The 25347-nt window shown below is 44.1% G+C and overlaps 1 protein-coding gene across 1 annotated transcript; it reads left to right on the forward strand.

Moving 5' to 3' along the window:
- The first annotated feature begins 5231 nt into the window (after positions 1-5231).
- HSPB8 (heat shock protein family B (small) member 8) lies at positions 5232-24696 on the forward strand. The gene is made up of 3 exons (XM_003761180.3): positions 5232-6364; positions 17206-17269; positions 23730-24696. Exons 1-3 carry the CDS (start codon positions 5986-5988, stop codon positions 23887-23889), a joined length of 603 nt encoding a protein of 200 aa, XP_003761228.2. The 5' UTR covers positions 5232-5985; the 3' UTR covers positions 23890-24696.
- The last annotated feature ends 651 nt before the right edge of the window (positions 24697-25347 follow it).

Genomic DNA, 25347 nt, shown 5'->3' on the forward strand with positions numbered 1-25347 from the left:
CTCCAGTTTCCTTATCTACAAAATTAGCTGGAGAAGGACATGGCAAAGCTTGCCAGTATCGCTGATCAAAAAAAAAAAAAGGAAAAAAAAAATAAATGGGGTCACAGACACTCAACTAAACAACAACAACATATAGACAAGCCAAATTGGGGTAATCGCAAAAGGATCTAGATTAAGGATTAGGAAAGCTTTCTTGTAGAAGTGCCAGATGAATAATGACTGAGGAACTTGAGAAATGCTTTGCACGTGGGTGGCCAGGTGGATATAGACAGATCTGAGTTCAAATGGGGCCTTAGACTTTTGCCTAACTGTGTCAATCTGGGCAAGTCACTTTACCCTGTTTGCTTCAGTTTCCTCAGCTGTAAAATGGGAATAATTATAACACATACCTCCCAGGTTGGTTGTGAAGAGCATAGGAGATAATGTTTGTCAAGTGCTTTGTGAGGATCATGTGAGATGATATTTGTGAAGGCCTTTGCAAACCATAAAGTGATATATAAAAGCAACTGTTATTATTATTGGAAGATTGTATAAACTTGCCCACTCCCCACACAAAACAAAATCTGGGTAATCCACAGGGAGGGGACGGTCAGAAAGCCACAAAATAGCAGCACTTTCCAACCCCACCCCCTCCTCAGAGGCAGAGACACTGGATAAAGTGTCCCAACTCCTTATTAGGAAATCTTGGGAAAGGCAGGAGCCAGATTTCCCAGTGCCAAATGGGGAAGCCTTCAGGGGGTTTCTGGGCTACTGGGGACAGAGGAGGAATTTCTGCCAGAGTCTCCACACAAACACACCCATAAGAAAATAAAAGACACTCTAAACAAACACTGTCACGTGCTTATCTCCTAACCAGTTCCCAGAGAAACGGATTTACAGCTAAACATCTCTCCAGAGCAACTCACTTTTTCTTTTCTTTTTTGAGAGGGAGCCGCTCAATAAGAAATCTGATTATGGACCCATACTTCCTATGGTGGGAATCCTTGGGTCCTTCTGGAAATGCTTCTCCTCTGCAATGGATCAGGGTTGGAGACACTTGTCCCATATATGACGTCATCTCAGCCTGAAGCTCCCCAGCTCAGCACTGATCTCACTGAATGAGCAACATGGAGCTCAATCGGCCATCCCACTGAAAAAGGCCACTAGGGTTAAGTCACCGGTGGCTCACTGCTGAGCCAGTGTTGAGGAGGTATGTTGGGGAAGGTGGCCTCCCACCACTTTATTTTTATACCTCCTACTAATAAAAGCAATAATAACCACCTGTTGTGGATGGGTAAGGATTGCAAAGCTCTTCCCCCAGAATAGCCCTGTGACCTAGTGGAAAGGTTCCCAACCTACTTGGCAGGAAGGGAAACTGAGACCCAGAGAGTCGAAAGAGAAAGTGACTTTCCTTGAGCAGGCAAGTCACTTAATCTCTCTGTGCCTCAGTTTCCTCGCCTGCAAATTGAAGGACTTGAGCTTTGAAATCCACACTTCCAACTCTAGATCTGTAAACCTATGAGACTGTATTCCAGGTACACGGGAGTAGCTTGTGCATAGATGGAAAAGGAGTATCCTTGTACAGGAGATGGATATTTGTCAGTTTGGCAAAAGAAAGGAGAATTTGTCAAGTCTTAGTATAAAACCAGAAAGGTCGATTGTAAAGGAAGGGTCTTTTTAAAAGGACTGTAAGGATTCATGTTCCTATAGCATATTAAGGTTATACTTTCCTCACCATTCCACCAGGTAATTAGGGTAGCCTCCTATTTTATAGATGAGAAAACTGAGGTTCAAAAAGGTTTAGGTGAGGTTCAGTGTGACTTGTCTACAATCACACTCATAGCAAGTAATTGTTAGAGACAAGATTTAAACCCACATACTTTGATTCCAAAGGCAGGGTTTCCCTACTATATCTTGTAGCCTACACATATATTGTGTTTATGAATGCATATATATATATATATATATACATGTTTCTATATATGGATATTTTATATTTATATCTATTCTATTTAGGCATTTGATTGTATATCATATATTTTACATTTATGTCTATTAAATATAATTCATTTCTGTGTATGTATATAATGCATATGTTACACATGTAATGTTAGCTTCTTGATGGCAGAGATCATTTTATCTTCCCCTTTCCAAGATCTGGATCTTGCTGTTCTTCAAGAGAGACCCTCCATCTCATGGCTCCAGTCATTTTCTCTGGCTATCCTTTTTGCCTGAATGCTCTCGCTCTTTGTCTCCATCTTCTGCTTCCCAGCTAAAATCCCACCTTTTATAGGAAGCCTTTCTCTGATTTGTCTTAGTGGGGATTATTATTATTATTATTATTCCTTTGTTGGATACTTCAATTTGTCCAATAAACTGGCCATGTTCGAATGGCAAATTTCGTTTGCCTAAATGACTATTTTACAAAAAAATCACACAAGGCAAGTTTTCACACAGAGGTCAGATGAAGCAGTACCAGGACACTCTCAAGGTCTCTCTCAAGAACTCTGGCATCCATTGTGTGACATGGGAGACACTGGCACAGGACCGGCCAGCATGGTGAGCCCTCATCAAAGAAGAAGCTGTGCTCTCTGAGCAAAGCAGAATTGTGGGAGCCCAAAAGAAATGTGAGATGCACAAGTTTAAACATCTCCACTTCAAATGTTCATAGGGACTACTTGTGCCCCGCCTATGGCAGAGCAATCTGAGCTTCCATTGGTCTGATCAGCCACAGTAGGATATATTATACTTTTGACCCTGACTTAGTGATATCATTTTGGTCCTCTTCAAGAATGAAGGACAACAACCAGTTGTTTCTATGTTCACTTCCCCATTAAAATGTGATCTCTGTTGTACTCAGCAACAACAAGATTATCCGATGATCGATTCCGGTGAATGTGGCTCTTTTCAACAATGAGATGATTCAGACCAGTTCCAATGCTCTTGTGATGATGAAAGCCATTTGCACCCAGAGAGAGGATTGTGGGGACTAAGTGTGAACCACAACATAGTATTTTCACCTTTTTTTTATTTGCTTGTATTTTGTTTTCTTTCTCATTTTTTTTTCCTTTTTGATCTGATATTTCTTCTGCAGCATGAAAATTGTAAAAATATGTATAGAAGAATTGCACACATTTAACATATATTGAATTACTTGACATTTAGGAGAAGGGTGGGCGGAAGGGAGGGAAAAAATTTGAAATACAAGGTTTTGCAAGGGTGAATGTTGAAAATTATCCATGCATATGTTTTGAAAATCAAAAGTTTTAATAAGAAAGAAAGAAAGAAAGAAAGAAAGAAAGAAAGAAAGAAAGAGAAAGAAAGAAAGAAAGAAAGAAAGAAAGAAAGAAAGAAAGAAAGAAAGAAAGAAAGAAGAGAAGGAAGGAAGGAAGGAAGGAAGAAAGAAAGAAAGAAAGAAAGAAAGAAAGAAAGAAAGAAAGAAAGAAAGAAAGAAAAGAAAGGAAGGAAGGAAGGAAGGAAGGAAGAAAGAAAGAAAAAAGAGAGGAAGGAAGGAAGGAAGAAAGAAAGAAAGAAAGAAAGAAAGAAAGAAAGAAAGAAAGAAAGAAAGAAAGAAAGAAAGAAAAAGAGAGGAAGGAAGGAAGGAAGAAAGAAAGAAAGAAAGAAAGAAAGAAAGAAAGAAAGAAAGAAGAAAGGAAGGAAGGAAGGAAGAAAGAAAGAAAGAAAGAAAGAAAGAAAGAAAGAAAGAAAGAAAGAAAAGAAAGAAAGAAAGAAAAAAGAGAGGAAGGAAGGAAGGAAGGAAGGAAGGAAGAAAGAAAGAAAGAAAGAAAGAAAGAAAGAAAGAAAGAAAGAAAGAAAGAAAGAAAGAAAGAAAGAAAGAAAGAAAGAAAGAAAGAAAAGAAGGAAGGAAGGAAGGAAGGAAGGAAGGAAGAAAGGAAGAAAGAAAGAAAGAAAGAAAGAAAGAAAGAAAGAAAGAAAGAAAAAGAAAGAAAGAAAGAAAGAAAGAAAGAAAGAAAGAAAGAAAATGTGATCTCCTTGAAATCACTGTTTGTTTGTATTACAGAATTTTTTGGTTTTGGTTTTGCCTTTCTTTGTATCTCCAGGGCTTAGGTGAATACCCATCACACAGTAGTAGTAGGCTGTCAGTAAATGCTTATTAACTGACTGGGTCTTCTTGATGGGTCTAGATGATCACAAAGATTCTTCCAGTGCTAAATCTAAGATCTTATTATCTATCTCCAACTTCCCTCAGCAAAACGCAAATACCCTTCATTGGGAGGATCAACTGGGGAGTCACCTATCCTACCTTTTCAGCAATTTAATTCCCTGTGGTTTAGATTATGAGATTTCCAAAACAACCACAGTGGATTCAAAGTACCCCAACCCTGGAGCCAAACAACAATGGCACGAACTTCTCCTATCTCACCGAGCCTCAGTTTCCTCGTGTGTAAAATCAGATTATAAATAGCACCTAAATCAGAGAGGCTGCTCAATGTTGCCACACAGTGAGCACAGGACCTGAATCAGGAAGCCCCTAGACATCCTGAATAAGTTACTTAACCTTTAGTTACTTAACCCTCAGTTCCTTATCTATAAAATGGAGGGAGAGGGGAGGGGGAATAGCATCTACTTTTCAGGGTTGTTGTGAGAATTAAAAAAGGTAATATTTATTCAAGCCTTAACCCACTGTACAAATGCTATTTTAATTAATTTTTAATTGATTGATTATTATAATAACCTAACAAAAAGAATTAATGAATGAGAAAGCATGTAAAACTATTTTGCAAACTGCATGTAAATGTTATCGTCATTTTGGGAGGGGAAAAGGAAAGCAATGTGCATTTATTAAGTTCCTACTGTATTCGGTTCGGTGCACAGTACAGATATTACCCCGGTATTACAATGATTATTATTATCATTAAATATAAATGAGAGCCAGGGAGTTACTTAATTAACTTGCCCAAAGTCATTCGGCTAAGGTCAGAGGTGAGATTGCAAATCTTGAAGGAAAGAGAAAGGTCGGATCCCGGCGGCGTGAGGGGGGGTGGGGGGTGGGGGCCCGGGCTCCAGGCTCTTACCCAATTATCCCCCATTGTATGCGTCCCTACGGGGAAGCCGAAGGACGAGTGTGTGCAGAAACCTTCCGGCTGGTGAGCGAGGTAGCGGGGAGCCAGGCCGGGGCCCCGAGAGCCGGAGGAGGAGGAGGAGGAGGGTTAAAAATAGCAGGCCGGCTCTGAGCAGTGGCAGACAGTTGCTGCAGCGTGGGTCCCTGCTTGCTGAGAAGGGAGAGGGAGGTCAGGCGGGGAGGAGGGGAGACTCCCAGAGTCCAGGAGGGGCGTCTAAACTTGGATGCCCCCTGATTCCCCGCTCCCCAGGGAGGGCTGTCAGCTGTCCCCCACCGCATTGCTCAGGGGGGTAGCTCATCGCCTCCGAAACGCAGCCTGACTCGGGAGATTGCAAAAGCTGCCTCCTCCCTCCCCGCCCCCGCCCCTGGCCGGCGGCAAAGGCCATATAAACGGAGGCACCCTGCCCGGCCCGCGACAACACCAGAAGTTTCTGGGCTCCGAGGTTTATTTAAGCCGCTGCCCGGGCTCGGACCGGAGGCAGAAGGGAGAGACGGGCGGTCCCAGAGGGCACCGGTGCCCACCTCCGCGCGCCTGCCGGGTGTCCGGAGCGAATCCCGCCGGAGCTCTCAGGGGGGCTGGGCGCCCTTGTCAGCTGCACCCCGAGGCTCCCCTCCCTCTGTCCCCCGTCCCCCGCCGGGCTTTCTCCGGCGGAGAGCTTTGGCCGAGGCCGGTCCGGCCGTAGCTGGAGGGGTTCCCGTCGCTCCGGTTGGGCATCCCTAGCCAGCCCCCGGGGCTGAGGCAGCCTCTCGGGGGAGGACTCGGCTTTTGGGGAGGGGCCTTGATGGTTATTCGCTGAGAAGCCCCACAGGGAGCCAGAGGCAGGGCCGGAAGAGGGACCTGGGACTGCCCCGCGCCCACAGCGCCCAGCTAGGACTCTTGCCGCCGCCGCCGCCGTCGGGGAGCCCGCCCCGAGCCCGCAGCCATGGCCGACGGCCAAATCCCCTTCTCTTGCACCTACCCTTCTTCCCGCCTGAGGAGAGACCCCTTCAGGGAGTCGGGCCTGTCCAGCCGGCTGCTGGATGATGATTTCGCCATGGCCCCTTTCCCCGATGACCTGACGGCCGACTGGCCCGACTGGGCCCGGCCCAGACTGTCCCCGTGGCCGGGCCCCCTGAGGACCGGCATGACCCCCCTGGTCCCCAGCATGGCCCCTCCGGTCTACGGAGCCAGGTACGGGCCCGTGGAGAACCGAAGCCCACCCCCCTGCCGCGGGGAACCCTGGAAAGTCTGTGTCAACGTGCACAGCTACAAGCCAGAGGAACTGACTGTCAAAACCAAGGATGGCTTTGTGGAGGTGTCAGGTGAGTGGGCGCTGGGGACCATGGGGGGGAGGGGGAGCTGGGAGAGACCCAGCTAGAGAGAGCTGAGGTAGACAAGGCAGAGGAGACAGTCAGTCAATCTATCAGTCAACCAACAAGTATTAATTAGTGCTACTGTTAAAAATAGTGAAAGGGGGAGAACTCTATCAGTCAGTCAGTCAATCAACAAATATTTATTGGGCATCTGATGTGTTCTAGCTGCCAGAATGACAAGCCTTCCCCTCCAGCAGCTAATACTTTATTGGGGTGGGCAACATATGCCCATATAAGTATATGCAGAAAAGGTTGTTTAAGGATGGGGTGTGTTAGTAGTTGGGGGATAAGCTTCATGGAGAAGAAACTGAGAGCAGAGTCAGAGACACAGACAGAGACAAGACAAAAAGGTACATACAGAATGAACAGCAGAAACAGTAAAGAAAAAAGAAAGACAGAGATAGACAGAGAAATGGGGAGGGAGGGAGAGATAAAAGGAAGGGCAGAGTGAGGAGAAAAAAGAAAAAGAGGAGAGAGATAGAGAGACAGAGATAGAGGCAGAGAGAAGAAGGAAGAAAGACAGAGGAGAGGAAGAGGAACAAGGAGAGAGACAGAGAGAAGAGAAAAGATAGAAGAGAGTAAGAATAAGGAGACAAAGAGACAGAAAGACAGAGACAGAGAGAAGAGGGAAAAAAGACACAGAGGAGAGGAAGAGGAACAAGGAGAGACAGAAAAAGACAGAGAGAAAGAAAGAGGAAAGACAGAGAGAAGAGGAAGAAGAACAGGGAGAAGACAGAGAGAGGGGAGGAAAGAAAAAAACAGGAAGAGAGAGGCAAAGACAGGGAGAGAAGCAGAGAGACAGAGAGAAAAGGAAAGAGAGGAGAGGACAAATTAGGAAAGAGAGAGAGATAGAAACAGACAATCAGAGACAAAGAAGAAAGACAGAAAGGAGAGGAAGAACACAGAGAGACAGAATCAGAGAGAAAAGAGTAAAGAAAGCGAGGAGGAGAAGAAGAATAGGGAGAGAGACAAAGAGAGAAGGAGAAAGGAAGAACAGGGAGAAAGAAGAAAGAGTCAGAGAACAAGAAACACAGAGAACTGAATTACACAAAAGAGAGGAGATGGAGATGATGGATGATAAAACAAAACAATACAAAATTGTCTTTTAGATAAAAGTCATAAAGGGAACTTGCCTGTCTTGGCAGGGACAGGCCCTCCAAGCCCCAGAAATGACGTAAGAGCTTAGGAATTCACTTGCTATAGCAGGTAGCTACACTCAGCCCCTGCCTCCTCCCCAGGAGTGAAAACACGGGAGAAATTGGGAGAAGGAGCCAAGGAAAAGGATCTGGGAGCAGGACCCCGGATTTAAAGCCGGATGGAAAGTTAGATTTCCTCTAAAGCCAGTGTCCTCATCTTTAAAATGACAAAAGAGCTTGAGGGAGGTTGGTTTTCTGGCCAACAATCACACAGGCAGGATTGAAGCTTGAGAACTGCTTAAACCTCAAAGGTCATCTTACCAGTTGAGCAACCAGAGGCCCAGATAACTAATGTATTCGGACCAAAATCAAACAGCCGGGCAGGAACAATCCGAGGTAGCATTCCTGCTTAGATCTTTGGCTGTCAGTTTTCTTCCCACTGGACCCCCTAGCAGCAGGGGAGGATTCGAATTCACATCTGTTTCTCCTGCTTCATCCTCTATCCACAGCCCTGTTTAAAAGGCACATCATTGGAGCCTTCCCAACCTGCTCTTACTCATAAACTGGTATTCTTGTTCTCCTGGTTGTAACCATCATGGCAGGTTATTTTTGTCACCAGATTTACCACTTGGGAAGCAGAGAATAGACCAGAAGAAAGGGTTAAGGCTGAGAAGAGACTGGGACTGGACAGGCCAGGGCGGGGCCTTCTGTTTTGTTTCTGATCATTAGATCATTTAATAGCCACTCCAGAAAAATTCAATTGTGCTTCCTCACCAATTAGTGGGCCATTAGAGGGAAGCAGGGAGGAGGAATGAGGGGGAAGAGAGAGAGAGAGAAAGGGGGATTATGGGGAGGGAGGAAGAGAAAGAGATCATAGACAAAGAGAGAACAGAAAAACAAATAAAATTATCATCAGAGAAATTCATTAGTCAAGTCCTGTGTGAGACCCTGCCAAGGTCCATTTGGGCTGTTCAGACAGAATTTTCAAAGGTATAAAGGGCAGGATACTAAACATCACAGGCTTGGGACTGTGGAGGAATGAGACAAACTGGGCTGGGCTGGATAGGGCTGGGATTGTTTATTGATGGGAAAAGAGTCACTGGGATTAAGCTAGTTGTGGTTAAATGGAGAGGAGGAGTGTGTGAGGGCAATTGGGCCCCCATTTTAGCCCTGACACAACTGTTGTCCAGTGATCTATTTAGAAATGAGTCATCCTCAAGACTCGGTTTCCTTATCTGTCAAATGACCTGAATGGTTTGTCCCTGGAACTCCCCGTCTCACAGAGTAGCAAAGTCCTCAGAAAAGTCTAATTCTACATTAAAAATAGCTTTTTTATTTTTTCCAAATACATGCAGATAGTTTCCAACATTCACCCTTGCAAAATCTTATGTTCCAAAATTTTCTCCCTCCTTCCACATCTCCCCTAGACAGCAAGTAATTCGATATAGGTTAAACCTGTGCAATTTTTATAATTCTACATTAAGAAGAGATGGTTATTATATTATATATCATATATCATATATATTTATATCATAGATAAAACATATGTATATATACACACATATGTGTGTATATATATATACACATATGTTATATATTGTGTGTATATATATACACATATGTATGTATATACATATATGTTGTGTGTGTGTGTGTGTGTGTGTAATAAAGCACTGTTTTGGGGAATCAGGAAGACTTCAGCTCAGTGGCTCCTAGTGATGTCAGTCTCTGGACTCTGGCCCTGCCTCCATCTGAGGGCTCAGATAAACAATTTAGAATTTCTCCGGGTCTCTGTCACAATTGCTAACAATGGCCCCATGATGAACAAAGGCCTCCGGGAAATGATTTTCAGAGATAAGAACCGTTCAATCTTGGCTTGGGCTAAATGTGGATCTAAGACCACAATAACTGAACTTTCTAAAGCCTGATATTAAAGTTTACAGAACACCACACTTGAGCCTTCCAACCACCCGGTAAAATTGGGTAGTATGTGTAGTATAACCGGTCCTTTTTATAAATGAAGAAACTGAGGCACAAAGACAGTATAGATTCAGAGCAAAAATAAATCTTAGAGGCAACGTTGAATCAAGTACCTTCATTTTACAAATAAGAAAACTGAGGCTGAGCAAGGTTAAATGATTTCCCAGATCCCCACAGCTAGTGAGCAACTGAGGTGAGATAAAAATTTAGGTCTTCATGACTCTTAAGTTAGAGAATGGCTTATATAGTGATGATGATGATGATGATGATGATGATGATGATGATGATGACGACATTTATATAATGCTTACTGTGTGCCCGAGGACTTTACAATTACTATTTCATTTGATCCTCAAAACTCGAAAAGATAGGTGCCATTATTATTCCCATTTTACAGAAACTGAGGCAAAATAATTTAAGTGACTTGTCCAGGATCACACAATTAACATGATGGAACTTGAATCCAAGCCCATCCACCCCACTGCACTGTGTCACTCCCCATGAGAGGATGTCAGAAGCCTCCATTTTCCTCTCCTTGTCACAGATCAGATGACTCCATCAGGAATCCAGATGAAAGGGCGGCAAGCTGCCACCATAGTACACAGAATATAAAGCCTGGAGTCAGGAAGTCTCATTTTTCTGAGTTCAAATCCAGCCACTGACACTTACTAGCTTCATGACTCTGGGCAAGTCATTTAACCCTCTTTGCCTCAGTTTCCTCATCTGTAAAATGAATTGGAGCAGGAAACCACTCCGGTATCTTTGCCAAGAAAACCCCACATGGGATCACAGAGAGCTGGGCATGTTGGGAATGACTGAACATCAACAACCAGGTGGAGGAGAGATGGGGGAAGAGGAAAGAAGCAGAAGGGCTACCATTTGGCCACAGGTACAGAGTAGAAAGCCACCTCTTGAGATCTTGAGAGGAGTTCTTAATGCAGTAGGGGAGTCTGAGTGGAGAGGAACCGGGAATGGGGGAGAGAGCCCAGGGGTCCTCACAGGAAAAAGATATGTGGAGCACAAGAGAGCTCTTGGCCCTTTGTTCCAACTCGCTAGGTGGAGAAGCAGAGATAAAAGGAAGTTAAAGGGTCACTGGTCTCTGTCCTTTGCAAAGATCTACACAAACAGGATGTTGGGCACACAGTTAATAGAGTCTCTCTGGCTTCCCCTCCCCATAGCCATCCATCAGAAGAACATCGTGGTCATCCCTAATAGCTCCCTCCATGTTCTCTTCCCTGCCTGCTCTGAATTAATTAGCTCTGTGGAGAAAAGCAGAACAACGCCCAAACTGGGGAAAGCTTTCCCTTAGATAGCCCAAGTTATCCCAGTCAGAGAAATATTTATTGACTGTCTGCCCAGTCGGTGTACAATAATATAGATCTTGCAGTCAGAAAGACATGGTCAGATCCCACTTCTGACACATACTGGACAAGTCATTTCAGTTTTCTATGCTCTTAAGCATGGAGTTTTTGAGTTTCAGAGAAAATCCTGATCTGCCCTGGGAGAAGTAAAATCACAAGTCTAGTCTTAGTCTTCTATACCTTTGAAGGCAGAAGCCAGGAATCTTAGACAACTCCCCTTAAAGTCACTTTGTGGGGGCAACTAGGTAGCTCAGTGGATAGAGCACCAGCCCTGAAGTCATGAGGACCTGAGTTCAAATATGGCCTCAGACACATAACACTTCCTAGCTGTGTGACACTGGGCAAGTCACTTAACTCCAGTTGCCTCAGAAAAAAAAAAAAAAAGAAATCACTCTGTGCCTTAGTTAGTTCAGTTAGAAAGAGTCCATTGTTTTAGGTGCTAGGGATATAAAGACAAAATAAAAATAAACAGTGGTTGCCCTCAAGGAGTTTACATTCTGAGGGATACCTCTGGGTATCCCCATTTTTAGTCCTTTACAGACAATGGTTTTCCATGTCTTATTGCTATGATATAATAATACCACTAAAGCTTTAGTGTTGAAACGATGGACTTTTGCTTTCATGGGATGTTTAAAGGGGTTACTTTGCTATTGCCCAAAAGGAATCCCGTCTGCTTTCATTCTGTTTAACTCTGGATCCAGATCATTGCTCAGATACACTGTTTGTCCCTGATGTAGATGGCTGGATAAGCTGTGTAGGGTATCCATTCAGATTCATGAGGAAATCTGGGTCATAGTTGTCATCCACTCGGTCATTTCTGTGTGGATGAACAGGCCAAACTCCTTTGAATGCTTACATCTCTGTTCCAAAAGGTTGTTTAGTGAACTGTTTTCTCCTCTTTTTTTTTAGCCTTTGTTATAAAATGTGGTTCTTAGGTAGTAGCATGTATATCTATATGTGTGTGTGTATATATATATATATATATATATATATATATATTATATGCATTTTAATTACATATATACATATATAATGTGTGTTTTATATATATATATATAATATATATTAGAAACTAGGTAAAAGTAAAATATGTCAATAGCAATTTTTAAAATTAAATTCTTCTCACTTTGGTAGGGGTGGAGAAAGGAGAGATTTGAGAAAGGGACTGATTAGGAGGCTTTTGTACTGAGCTTGAGCAGAATGGATGAGGTTGCAAGCGTGTAGTTGTGTGAGTGGAGAGAAGGGGAGGGACTGCAGAAGCTGTTTTGATTTGGTACCTAGAGCTGGTCCTTTTATTTTACAGATAAAGAAACTAAGGCCCAGAGGCTATAAGCAATAGCAGAGTGAGAAATCTCTCTACTGTGGACATAAAATCCAAAGCTTTCTCCCCTATTCCAGCTTACCACAGGCTTAATGCATCTGGGGAGGAAATAACACTTTCTCTTTCTTGAAAAAATAATATATTAATACTTTGAATGAATGATCAAGTTTTTTTTTTTGTTTGTTTGTTTGTTTGTTTTTTTGTTTTTTTAAAGCAGCTTTCAGGAGCTAGCTCGAGGTTAATACTCATTTTCCTATGTCTTCTGAATCTAAAGGCCTGGCCAAAAATAACAATAGCTCATGTTTCCAAAAATCCTAGAATGGCAGGGCTGGAAAGGCCTGAGAACAGGGAATGTCAGAGGTGGTAGGAGCCTTAGACCAGGGGGGTCAGAGCTGAGAGGGAACTTAGGAAAGGGGATAGCAGGCTGGGTGGGGCCTTAGAACAGGGGATGTCAGAGCTGGGAGGGTCTTAGAACAGGGGATGTCAGAGCTGGGAGGGGGCTTAGAACAGGGGATGTCAGGGGTGAGAGGGACTTCAGAAACAGAGAATTTTTTCCCCTCTCAGTGTTATCTCCTTTGATCTTTATAACAATCCTCCGCCTTAGATCTTTACCACAATCCTGGGAGGTCAGTGAGGATAAAGTTCCTACTTTTACAATATCATAGTATTTACAAAGCTCTGTCTTTTCAAGAGCCCCGTGGAGTACATCCTAGAAGCTTTATCATCATTCCCATTTTACAGATAAACAAACAAAAGCTCCCTGATAAGACTTCTGATAAATACCAGATGGAGAAGTAATTTGAAACCTAGGATCTAAAGGAGAGACTTGTCTATCTGATCTTGGATAATCCATCTGCCTTCCCTTGGCCCCAGTTTTCCCATCTGTAAAATACAGGGGGATGGGCTAACTGGTCTCACAGTCCATATTTGTGAATCTGAAGCCTGTCAGGGAGAAGAAGTGGATGGAAAGGCAGGAGAAACTGAGCTTGACTTTAGGGCTTAGGAATTAACACACAAGGAAGTCTCTTGGGAGGTAGTGTAGCCCTGTAGGTAGAACTCTGGCCCTGAAATTAGAAACACCTGACTTTTAGTGCAGATTGTGACATCCCAGCTGAATTTCTCTACCTTATCTCCCAGCTAGTGTTGACAGCTCATGGTTTATTTCCTTGCAGCAGTATTAGGGATAGGGACTTGGAATTCAGAAAACCTGGAATCAAATTCTGCCTCTGACACTCCCTAGTTTTGTAATATTGGACAAGTTACGACGCCATTGTGGGCTTCATCTGTCAGATGAAGAGATTGGACTCGATGGCCTCAAAGGTCTGTTCCAGCTCAAAATCTGTGATTCTGTGATCCGGTGATGAAAAACTATAATATAGGAAGCATAAAATCATTTACCCTTAAGCAGAACGTTCAAGGTTTCAGTGATTCCTGATTAAGTCAATACTCTTCCCACTAACAGATTGCAAGCTCTTTACAGTAGATGCAGTTATTGGTCTCAATTTACAGATGAGGAAACTGAGGTAGGCAAAGGTTAAATGATTTGTCATCGACCCGATGAGTTTCTGAGGCCGGATTCGATTTCAGGTTTTCCTGTCTCCCATTGTGATGTTCTAGCCATTGAACAGTTTCAGGGGTCCTCAAACTTTTTAAACAGGGGGCCAGTTCACTGTCCCCCCCCCACTGTCCCCCACTGTTGGAGGCCGGATTATAGTAAAAACAAAAACTTTGTTTTGTGGGCCTTTAAATAAAGAAATTTCATAGTCCTGGGTGAGGGGGATAAACGTCCTCAGCTGCCGCATATGGCCTGTGGGGCCATAGTTTGAGGACCCCTGGTTTAGATGAAAGCTGTTGCGTCCTCCTCCCCACCCCCAAAAAATTCTTTATCTCCATAGGAGTTACCCAATGAGGGATCTATTCTAATTCAGCCGCTCCTCTGCCACGGGCACATTGTCAGGTCCCAGAGTCCCATAAGAGGAAGTTTTTTATGAGTATCTCATTGGGACCAGCCAATAGATCTGTATAGTAGATACTGTAAGTATTATTATGACCATTTTACAGATGAGGAGATCAAGGCTCCAGGAAGAAAGAGTCTAGGCCAGTCTAGGAGGGCAATTTTTTTTTAAAGCAGAAAAATGGAGGTGGGAGGGTGAGAGGATTATCTGAGGGATGGTCAGGATGCCATTTTCTAGTTGAGGAAGAGAAAGGAATGAAGGTGAGTCATCAGCCGACCCTCCTCCAGCCTTGGGTTATCCGTTAATGAGCAGCATGTGATAATGGCCCATGTTACAGACACCACGGGAAGGCAGCTGCGCCAACCACATCGGCTGAAGGGTTTGGCACAGAGGGCCTCTAACATGGCAAAAGCAAAAAAATAGCTCAGGGCATTCAAACTGGGCCACGGTTAAAAATGTTCCATCCGTGCCCTGGGTGGATCAGTGGGCGCCTCTGCTCCCGGGAGTGGGTGGCAGGATTGGCCCAGGTCCCGAAGGCCTGGCTTCTTGGCAGAGGGCAGCCCTTCCCTTGGCGCCTCCAAGAGCCTCCCACCTGTTCGCTACCAGGATCCATCCCTCCCACCCCTCAACTGCCTGAGCTTAGAATATATTTTTGGCAGGGGTAAGTCACAGCTTCCCAGGCAGTTCTGGTCTTTGGAAACCAGGGAAAATCCACTTTCCATGTTATTCTCAGCATCGAGGATGGCATCGGATGGCAAAGGGATGGGACTGTTTAAGCAATGGAATTTGGAGGCGCAGGGTTCCAATCGACCTCTGACATTTCCCGGCAATATGGCTCGCTGGACCATAGCTTTAGATCTAGCAAGGACCTTAGAACTCCCCCCTTTTACAGATAAGTAAGAAGTATTCACACCCCCTAGATCTAGAGTTGGAATGGACCTTAGACATTGTCCGGTCCATCATCCTCATTTTACAGCCAAGGAAACTGAGGCCCAGATGTGAGGTGATTTGTCCATGGTTACATTGGCCGGAAAGTGATCAAAGCAGGATTCGAATCTAGGTCTTCTATCTCCAAACCCAGCCCCCTAGTCTGGGCAGATCTCTATGCCTTAATTACTTCCCCGGTACACTGGGGATAAAAACACTCTCAGTCCTGACCTCACAGGGTTGTTGTGGGACTCCAAGGAGAGATAATGCATCTGGAGGTCAGTAAACATTTATGAAGCACTTACTATGTACCAGACACTGTTAATGGCTGAACGTACAAAGGAATAGCAGAGAAATAAATAACCAAACAAACCAAACAAATAGCCAGTCCCTGCCCTCAGGGAGCTTTCCCAAAGAGACTCTTTGGGAAAAGAAACAATGTGTAAATAACAAGTTATATCCAAGATGGATGACATCCAGAGAAGATGGATGGTAATCTGAAAGAATAGACATAAATAATGTATGTATCATACTTTGTAAATTTTAAAAGTATATGTCATCTATTCAACCAACAAGCATCTTTTTGGAGAGAGGAGGGTGATGAGGGGGAAGAAAACCTATAATTTTATAGGTTTTTTATAATTTTATATATATATAATATAATTGTATAATTTTTTAAACTTCTGGACTTGGAATCAAGAAGACCCCAGTTCTGCTTCTGCCTCAGACACTTAAATAGTATCATCCTGGACAAGTCACCACATTAGTCAGCCTCAGTTTCTTTATCTGTAAAATGGGGATAATTTTCACCAGCCTCAGTAGAGTCAAATAAGATAGCATGTGTAAGTCACTCTGCAAACCTTAAAGCACTACATGTAACCATCATCATCATTATTAAAGAACTCCCTCTCTGCTTGCACATCCAGATCATCAGTTGCTTTGCAATTTTTAGAGCTATTCTCTGAGTACCAAGAGTTTAATGACCTACCCAAGATCACACTGTCAGTCTGGCAGGGATCTGACAGCCAAGCTGGTCTGAGCCTCTTATTTTATAGAGATGCCCACGTTGACAGGAAGGTGACTCCCAAGCACCATCTGGTGGTTCTTCTGGAGTTCTAGGACTCCACATCTTAATGGGCTCCTTAGTTGTCTTTGGTCAAAGCTGACCAATAGAATTCTCCCTCTCTCCCTGCTCTACTCCCCCTAGCCAAAAAATTGTGGTTCCTCCTTATTGGTATATTAGCCTTCCACCTTCTTCAATCAGCATTCAATAAGCATTAATCAAGAGAAGCCAGATACCAGGCACTGTTCAAGGTGCTGAAGGTACAAAGGTTAAAAGGAATCAAGCCCTGCCTTTGGGGAGCTTACATTCTGCTAAGGAGAAACAGACTGTGTACAATAAAAAATATATATAGGCTAGTGGCCAATCAATTAGTTTATTAAGTGCCAATCATGTAACAGACTCTGTGCTAGATCCTGAGTATAGAAAGACAGAAAGGATATTGTCTCTGCCCTCATAAACCTTACAGTCTACAGCAGGGCTTCTCAGCTTGTTTTGTATCATGGACCCTGTGCCCCTTTGGAACACTGGAAAAGTCCATGAAACCCTTCTATGAATGTTGTTTCTAAAGTTCATATAATATACATACACACACACACACATATATATGTATGTGTGTATGTATATACATTACAAAGGAACCCAATTAGAGTAAGAAAAAGTTATCAAAATATTTTTATAAACAAACAGGTTCAAAAAGCCCTGTCGCAGAGATTTGGGTGAGAGTGAGGGAAGTGTCTCCTATGGAAAGTGAGTCTTGGAGGAAACCAGAGAAATCAAGAGTCAGCTAAGAGAAGGAAGAATATTTCAGGCATGGAGGATTATTGGTATAAAAACATGGAGGACAGAGATGGAATTTTAAAAACAGGTTCCCGAGTGGCTTCTTATCATAGCTCTGCTGATTTCGTATGTTTGCCAGTGGAAATTGGGATAATGGGAAAGTGAGATCTCTCCTGCTTCCCAAAGCCTCGGGCAAGGAAAGGCCTCCCTAGTCTTCTGGAATGATGGTTCTCTGGGCATGCTGACAAGTTGTATTTTTCTCTCCTCCAGGCAGACATGAAGAGAAGCAACAAGAAGGGGGAATTGTTTCCAAGAACTTCACAAAGAAAATTCAGTACGTATCTGCCAAAGGGTTTTTGTGTGTTCTGTGGGATATTCCTGGGTTCAAGTTGTTCTGAGCGTAGCAGAAAGAAGTAGCTTTCCGAGTGTTTGTCATCAGAAGCCTTGGGTTTCCGAGCACGGCTCTGTTAATCACAGGAAAAGAAAATCCAGAGATGAGGTAGTCCCTTCTGCCTGGGTACAACATGTCCCGAATGGGGAGAGTCCCGCTGTCCTTTGCCCTGGACAGATTACAACTCTAAGAACAGCATTCAGGAGAGTCCTGGAGAAGCCAGAGGCCCATCCAGAGGGGCCCCAGACATCTTACCACAGAAGGTCAGCTGAAGAAACTAGACATCATATCCTGGGAGCCAGAAGGAATCTCAGGGCTGACAGCTATTACATAGTGTCAGTTAGAGTCAGGAAGATTTGGGTTAGAATTCTGCCTCAGGAACTTACTGTGTGACCTTAGTTAAGTCATTTAGCTTCTCTGGACCTTAGTTTCCCCATCTGTAAAATGAAAAGTCTGGATTAGAGAGCCCCTGAGGTTTTTTTCCAGCTGTATGATCCTATGAGACTGCATTTTCCCAGGCCTCAGTCTCCCTATCCCTAAAGTGAACGTGTTAGACTACAGAGCTTCTGAGGTTCTTTTACAGCTGTATGATCCTATGAGACTGCATCTTCCTGGGCCTCAGTTTCCCCAACTGTAAAGTGAAGGGGTTAGATTAGAAAGCCTTTGAGGTCCTTTCCAGCTCCATGATCCTATGAAATCGCATCTTCTCAGGCCTCAGTTTCCCCATTTGTAAAGAAACCCCTTTAAAGCCAATAGGTTAGGCTGGAGGGCTTTAGTGAATCCCCCCGACTCTACAACTGGTATAACTCCTGGGACCTTGCCATGTTAGCTTCTCTAAAATGAGGGTCATTAACCCTGCCCTGTTCACTTCAGAGAGTTGAGATGAGGCCCCAAAGAAGGAATTGCATGGAAAAGAGCTCTGTAAATCCTCAGAGCTCAAAGCCCACGAATATGAGGTGACCTAGTCCCCCTCTTTGGGGATCAGACATTCCCAGCAGTTTGTGTTCTCTCGGCTCTTTCTCTTTCCGAGAAGGGATCTGTCTTTGAGGCTTAAGGGGCCCCGCTCCCTGAACAGGGGGCCTGTCGGGGCACATTCCTCCGGGAGATTATGGGCCCCCAAGACATGAATGAGCAGAGCAGCTGACTGCTGGCACCTGGAGAGCGTGTTAGGAGACTGGTAAACATTCCAGGTCCGGAACATGATAGTCAGGGACACAGAGTGGGAAGAGCAGGGCGGAAAACAAAGGAATCAGCAGCAGCACAGATGCAGGTTGGGAGACAGGCAGTGGGCGGTCTGTGTATGTGGACAACAGGCGCCAGAATCGGGTGCTAGAGTAGCCAGCAAAGCCCGTAATGGGGTGAGGTGACCATCCATATAGTGGACTTCAGGAATAATGATAGCTAAAAATTGTTAGCATTTAGATGATGTTTTAGCGCTTGCAGAGCACTTTCTGGATATTTCATTTGATCCTCTCCACAATCCTAAAAGGAAAAATGCGTGTCACCATTTTACAGATGAAGAAACTGAGGCAGACAAATGACTCTCCCAAAATCACACAAGTATTTGGGATAAAATTTGAACTCAGGTCTCCCCTTCTCTCTTTTTCTCTTCATCTCCTCGCTCTGTATTTCATGGGGAAACTATACAAATGCTCAAGAGATGAAAGATTCTATAAGGATAGCAAAAGTACATTGGGTTTGTAGTAAAAAGAGTTGGTTCATATGGCAGCTCTTCTATTTACTCCCCTCCAAGCCAAAGTTTCCTCAACTGAAAAGTGAGAGATCTTAGAGTAGATGCTTTCCCAGGTGCCTTTGGGCCCTAATTCCCAGATAAATACCCAGCCTTAAACTTGGGCATCTCCACATTTGTCCAAACCAATAGCTTCCCTTCCCAGTTGCCAAGTTCAGCCCAAGCCGGCTTTGAGCAAAGACCCAGGGCTCCCACGTTGTTGGCGCACTTTTGTGGCCATGCAACAGAGAGAGGGAGTCCTAACAAAGGAGAGGGGGGCCAGCACCCGCTCCCCCCCTTATAGACTTTTCCCTTCGCCCTCCCCAGCCCCCAGCTCAAAACTGACGGATTCTCAGCAGCTCAGCAACCATGTGCCTTATTCCCACCACCTCCCATACCCGGTCACACATGTTAGAACCAGGGAAACGGAGCCAGTCATCCCAGAAATATTTATTAGGTGCCTGCATGTTCCAGGCACCATGGGCGCTACTCTCTCAGTGTCTTTATGTATTTCTGTTACTATCTCTCTGCTTATCTGTTTGTCCTCTCTTTGTTTATTTCTCTATGTCTCTATCTGCCCCTCTCATTTCTCTGTCTCTGTCTCTCTCTTTTCTTCTCTTCCCTTCACCTCCTTTTTCCTGTCTTCTTTTTCACCCCTCTCCCTTTCTTCTCCCTTCTCTCTCCCTCCTTCTGTCTTCTCTCTCTAATCTTTGTCTCTGTCTCTCTGTCTCTGTGTTTTTATCTCTCTCTCTCTTTTTCTCTCTCTTTCTCTCTCTCTCTCCTCTCCCCATCTCTCCCTCCCCTGTCTCTCCCTCCTTCTCCATCTCTGTCTTTGTTTCTCAGTTCCTGTCTTTCTGTCTGTCTCTCCTTCACTCTCTTCCCCCTCTCTCTTTGTATGTCTGTCTGTTAGTCTGTCTCTCTCTTTCTGTCTTTCTCTGTTTCTGTCTCTCTGTGTGTCTCTCTCTGTCTGTGTCTCTGTGTCTCTCTCTGTCTCTCTCTCTCCTCCCCTCCCTCTTTTATCTTTCCTCATGTATACTCCTAGTACCTTTGTGCTGTCTTCTCCTCTTGAAACCCCAAATTGGATAAAATTCCAAACAAACAAAGACTCTGTGGCTCCTTCAGCCATAATCCTCCTGTGCCTCTCTCACTGGAGTCTGAGATCAGATGAAATGTGTCCCCCCAGGGCAAATGGAGGGAAAATGGAGAGAGAAAGAGAGACATAAGTGAAATCTGGAGAGGAGATTGATGAAAAATGCCCAAAGATTAAGACAAACCCTCTAGGGGAGAAGGAAAAAAAAGATAGGATGGGGAAGAAAAGGAAGAAAGAGACCACCTTTAAAAAGCTGCCTATTCAATTATTTGCCCATGCAAATTGTCCTCAGAAAATGACTGTTGACAAAGTACTTTAGCAAGATGGAAATCTTGCAGTCGTCTAGCAGGCTCCGAGGCTGGGATCCCAGAGGATGGGGCTGAGCTGGGGCCGTGGAGTCTCCTTCTCTCCCTCTCCTACCCAGGGTGCCATCAGTCTAGATTTTGAAGGGCCCTTGGGGAGTTATTTAGCCTTCATTTTACAGTGGGGAAACTGAAGGTCAAAGAGCTTTACAGAAGCACGATGAGATTGGAGATCAGGTCTGATTTTAAAATCTTTGGATCAGTTAAATCCCAGTGCCGATGATCAAGCTCCTACAAAATTCCAAGCAATGCTAGGGATTCAAAGACAGACATAGACACTCCCAGACCTCAAGAAGCTTCCCTTCTACCAGAGGAGAAGCTTGTAAAGAGAGGAATAAATAAAGATACTAATGGGGAAGGGATTGCGGGCACCATGGCCCCCGGCCCCAGCTGCCTCCTCAGTCCCCTGGGAGGACCAGCCACTCCTCAGGTGAGCCTGGAGCCACTTTCCAAAAGCCTTGGTCACATACTAAGGACTCAGGGTTCATCAGACAGTACCCTAGCTATAGGGTGCCAGAACTTGGGTTCAAAACCTGGCTCTGTTCCTTGCTACCTATGGACAAAGGGCTTAATCTCACTGAGTCTCTGAAAATGAAGCAATTGGACTTGAATGCTACACAGATGATGATTCCTCTTAACTTTTTAATAATAATGGCTTACATTTATGTAGTACCTACTATGTGTCAGGTATTATGTACCGAGTGCTTTACCATTATTATCTCATTCGATCCTCAAAATAGCCCAGAGAAGTAGGTGTTATTATTAATAATAATAATAATTAATAATAATGGCTTACATTTATATAACACCTACTAAGTGCCAGGAACTGAACTAAACATGCTATAATTATTATCTTATATATTTTCTACATATCATCTACATTTTTACATTTATGACCCTCACCACAACCCAGGGAGGTGTGGGCTATTTCGATCTCCATTTTATAGATGAGGAAAACTGAGCCAGACAAAGATTAAATGACTTGCTAGTAAATGACTTGCTAGACTCCAGACAGCACTCTATCCGCTATGTCACTTGCTACTGATTTGTCTAACCCTTGACTTCTCTCCTGACCTCCAGTCTACCATCTCCAACTGCCCAGTGGACACGCTGACCCGGATGTGCTATAGACATCTTAAACTCACATGTCCAAGGCTTCACTCATTGTGCTCCCACTCCCTTCTTTGTAACTTCCCAACTGCTGACTGCTCCTCTCCTCCCAATTACTGTTTCTCAGCTTCTGCTCATACCTTACCCAATCAGTGGTTGAGTCCTTAATTTCTAACTAATTGAAATAAATTCCTCATTCTGCTTAGAACTTGGTAATTAGCACTAATTTTAGTCTTAAAAAAAAACTCAAGATATTCTTCTAGTCCTACTCAACCGTTTTCTCCTTGATTTGGAGGGGAAAATAAAAAAAAAATTAAAACCTTAAAACAAAAACCTAAAATGCACAAACTCATATACTATAGTATATGTATATATGTACCCACATATATCCATATAGATATGCAGGTATGTGAAGAAGAGAGTCAGGAAGCCTGAGTTCAAATCTAGCCTTATACCTTTATTAGCTGTGTGACACTGAGCAGGTCTCTTAACTTCTATTTACCTCCGTTTCCCTAATTGTAAAATGGGGATAGTAGCATCTATTTCCTAGGATTGTTGTGAAGATCAAATGAGACATTTGTAAAAGCCCTAACACAGTTCCTGGCACATAGCAGTTAGATACATGTTAATCGCCTTCCCCTCCATGATAAAAATCTGGGCTAAGATGCAGGGTTATAACTAGGATGTGAGACAGGGGCTTTGCTTCAGGGTCCTGAACAGAGCGGGCCTTGGAGCTGATGGCACTCGCAGCCCTTTATTAGGCTAATATAAGTTCTTCTGAGCCTAATACTCTTACCCCACATTGACCTCCTCAGCAGCAACCTACTTTCCTACCTGGATTTCCATCCCTCCCCTTAGGGGCCTGTGTCATTTGAGTCTCATCTCCTTTCACTTTGGTTCTGCTTTCCTGGAAAAGTCATGGCACCTTTTCCCAGGTGTGAGAGCCTCTCGGCTAGCCATCGACGTCCAGATCTCATAGCTTCACAAATCACCACTTTGCTTTGAACCCTCTAAGTGGTTCCATAGACCAACAGACCATCGCCGATAGCACCGATGTCTTGGTCTGGAAGCTCTCTCCAAGTGGGTGTTTAAAAAAAAAAGGCTCCTTTGGCCCCCTGCCCGGCTGTCTCCTTGTCTCTTCCCAATCTTTTTCTTTTCCTCGCTAATCTCCATCAGCTGGGGTACCACAGAACAAGAAAAACAGCTTTGCTTTGATGTCTTAATATAGATAGGGATACAGATAGAGATAGAGATAGATAGTATATGTATATATGTACCCACATATATCCATATATACATACTTATACACACATGTACATACATGCAGGTTTATGAACAGACTAGACCTGTGTTTATATGTGTACTGTATACATAACACATGCGCATGTATAATACATTAGTGCCTATGTGTACATATATATCCACTTAAATAAATATATCTCTAGATATATTATATATAGATATATCTATATAGCTATAGACAAATAGATGTGAGAGAAAGAAATGGAGGGAGGGAAAGAGAAGCAAAGACAGAGACAGAGAAACAGAAAGAGAGAAAGAAAAAGGGAGGGAGGGGGAAAGAAAGAGAGAAACAGAAAGACAGAGACAGTGAGAGAAGAAGAGAGAGAGAAACAGACATAGAGAGAGAAATGGATAGATATATGTTGTTTTTTAATTCTTTCCATATAAAGGGATCCTGCTCTGCAACCTAGACCCTTCTCTAGGTAGGAGTAGAAATGAGTTTACTTCTAGGAGGGAGAGACAAACTTAGCTTACACACTAAAACCAGCACTGATTAAATACCTACTGTGTACAAGGTCTTAAACTGAATTGGAGGAATATGATGATGATAGACAGACTGTCCTTGAGAAATATGGGAACATGAGGGACATTTAAGGCCAATTCATTCAATCCTCTCATTATACAGATGAAAAACACAAGGGCCTCCTTGCACTTGAATGACCAGCCCAAGAGTCCCCTAGCTAGTGAGTCAGCGAGCAGCAGGATTTGAACGCAGACCTTTTCTGACTCCAGAGCAGGGCTCCTTGCACCATCACCAGGCAGTCCCTCGAAGCCAGGTCCATTCAGTTCTGTGTTTCTTTCCCTTCCTAGACTCCCAGCTGAGGTGGACCCAGTGACAGTCTTTGCTTCCCTGTCCCCTGAAGGCCTGCTCATCATCGAAGCCCCCCAGGTGCCTCCTTACTCTGCATTCGGAGACAGCAGCTTAGGCAATGAGCTGCCCATGGACAACCATGAAGTCACCTGCGCTTGAAGAGCCCTCCAGAGGCAGAGCCCTCCTTGCCTTCCTCTCCCTTCCCTCCCCCAGACCCAAGAGATTTCTCTCTGATTCCAGATGCAATCACTCCATAGAGTAGCTCCATAGAGATGTATGTTGGATAGAGAAGATGGTTTTTCTGCTCTTACCACTGAGAGGGAAGTCTCCTTACCCAGAGTGCCTGCCTACTGATTGCTGCCCTGCCCCGCCCTCAGGAGGTCTGACCCTCAGCTTCTCCCCGGACAGAGAGCCGACCCTGCACCATACCCGGAGGGCTAGTGACGACAGTCCCGCTGCTTGCTCCCACAGCTCGTCCCTCCACGTCCCTGCAGGCCGCCGGCCATCCCCCAGCCTCACTGAGATAACTTTTTAGAGGTCTTACATGCATTAAGTGTCTATCTGTATATCAGACCTAAGTTAGGGGGTGCCTTTTTTGTTCATATTTTCCTTAAGTAGATATTTATGGAGATGGGCCTGAATGGGGGATTTTAGGCTCCCCCTGGTCAATTGTTGGCTAACTCTCTCCTCTGTCTAGTTCCCTCCGCCACTTTTTTTTTTCCCAGGTCCAGGTTTTCCCAGGAGGGAATTGCCAGGTTTGGACCTTGCTCTCCAGAGTTGCCAGGAACCAAGTGCCAGCCAGACAGACAGAACTGACAAAGAGAGGCTGGGAACTTTCCACAATGTGACAGTGTCATGTGCTTGGGTGGGAACATTTCTGTATCGTGCTGGGGTTTGTTTTTCAGTTGTGTTTTGTTTGAGGGGAAAATAACTTTATGAATAATAAAAAAGAAATGGATCTTCTTAGCCTCCTGTTCTTTCTTCATGCCTTGCCTAGATTCTGATCTGATGTCAGACAGGCGGGTTGGGATTTGGCAGGAGCTGGGGAGGGGAGGGAAGGGATTTGTCAATTGATTCATTCAGGTGGAGCAGATAGGGACTGTGCTATGTAACTAGGGAACTGTAACTAGGGTGCGGTGACCTGGGCTTTGCCCCAAATGAGCTGACACTTGCTGTTAAAAAAGCAACCACCTCTGGAAGCATCCCGTTCCACGGTTGGACAGCTCTAATTGTTAGGAAGTTTTTCCCTGACGTCAACCCTACTTTTGCTTCTTTACCACTTCACCCATCACTCCCCGTTCTGCCCTCTGGGGCCAAAGAAAACAAGTCTAATCTCTTTTCCACATTCAAATATCTGAAGAGGGCCTTCCCTGCCCCTAACTCTTACAGCCAAACATAAACTTACAAGCTGTTTCCTGTCTTCATGTTCCCGAAGTTTTATTGTCACTGCATTTTTAAGAGCCCTAAAATAAAAAAGTACTTTTATTTTTCTTTCATTTTAAATTTTAATTTATTTTTAAACTTTTTTTCTTAAATTTTAACCTCCAAATTCTCTTTCTCCCTCCAATTTTTTTCCCACCCATTGAGAATGCAAACAATCGGGTATCAATTATGCAC

Source organism: Sarcophilus harrisii, chromosome 1 (assembly GCF_902635505.1).
Source record: "Sarcophilus harrisii chromosome 1, mSarHar1.11, whole genome shotgun sequence".
NCBI lineage: Eukaryota > Metazoa > Chordata > Mammalia > Dasyuromorphia > Dasyuridae > Sarcophilus > Sarcophilus harrisii.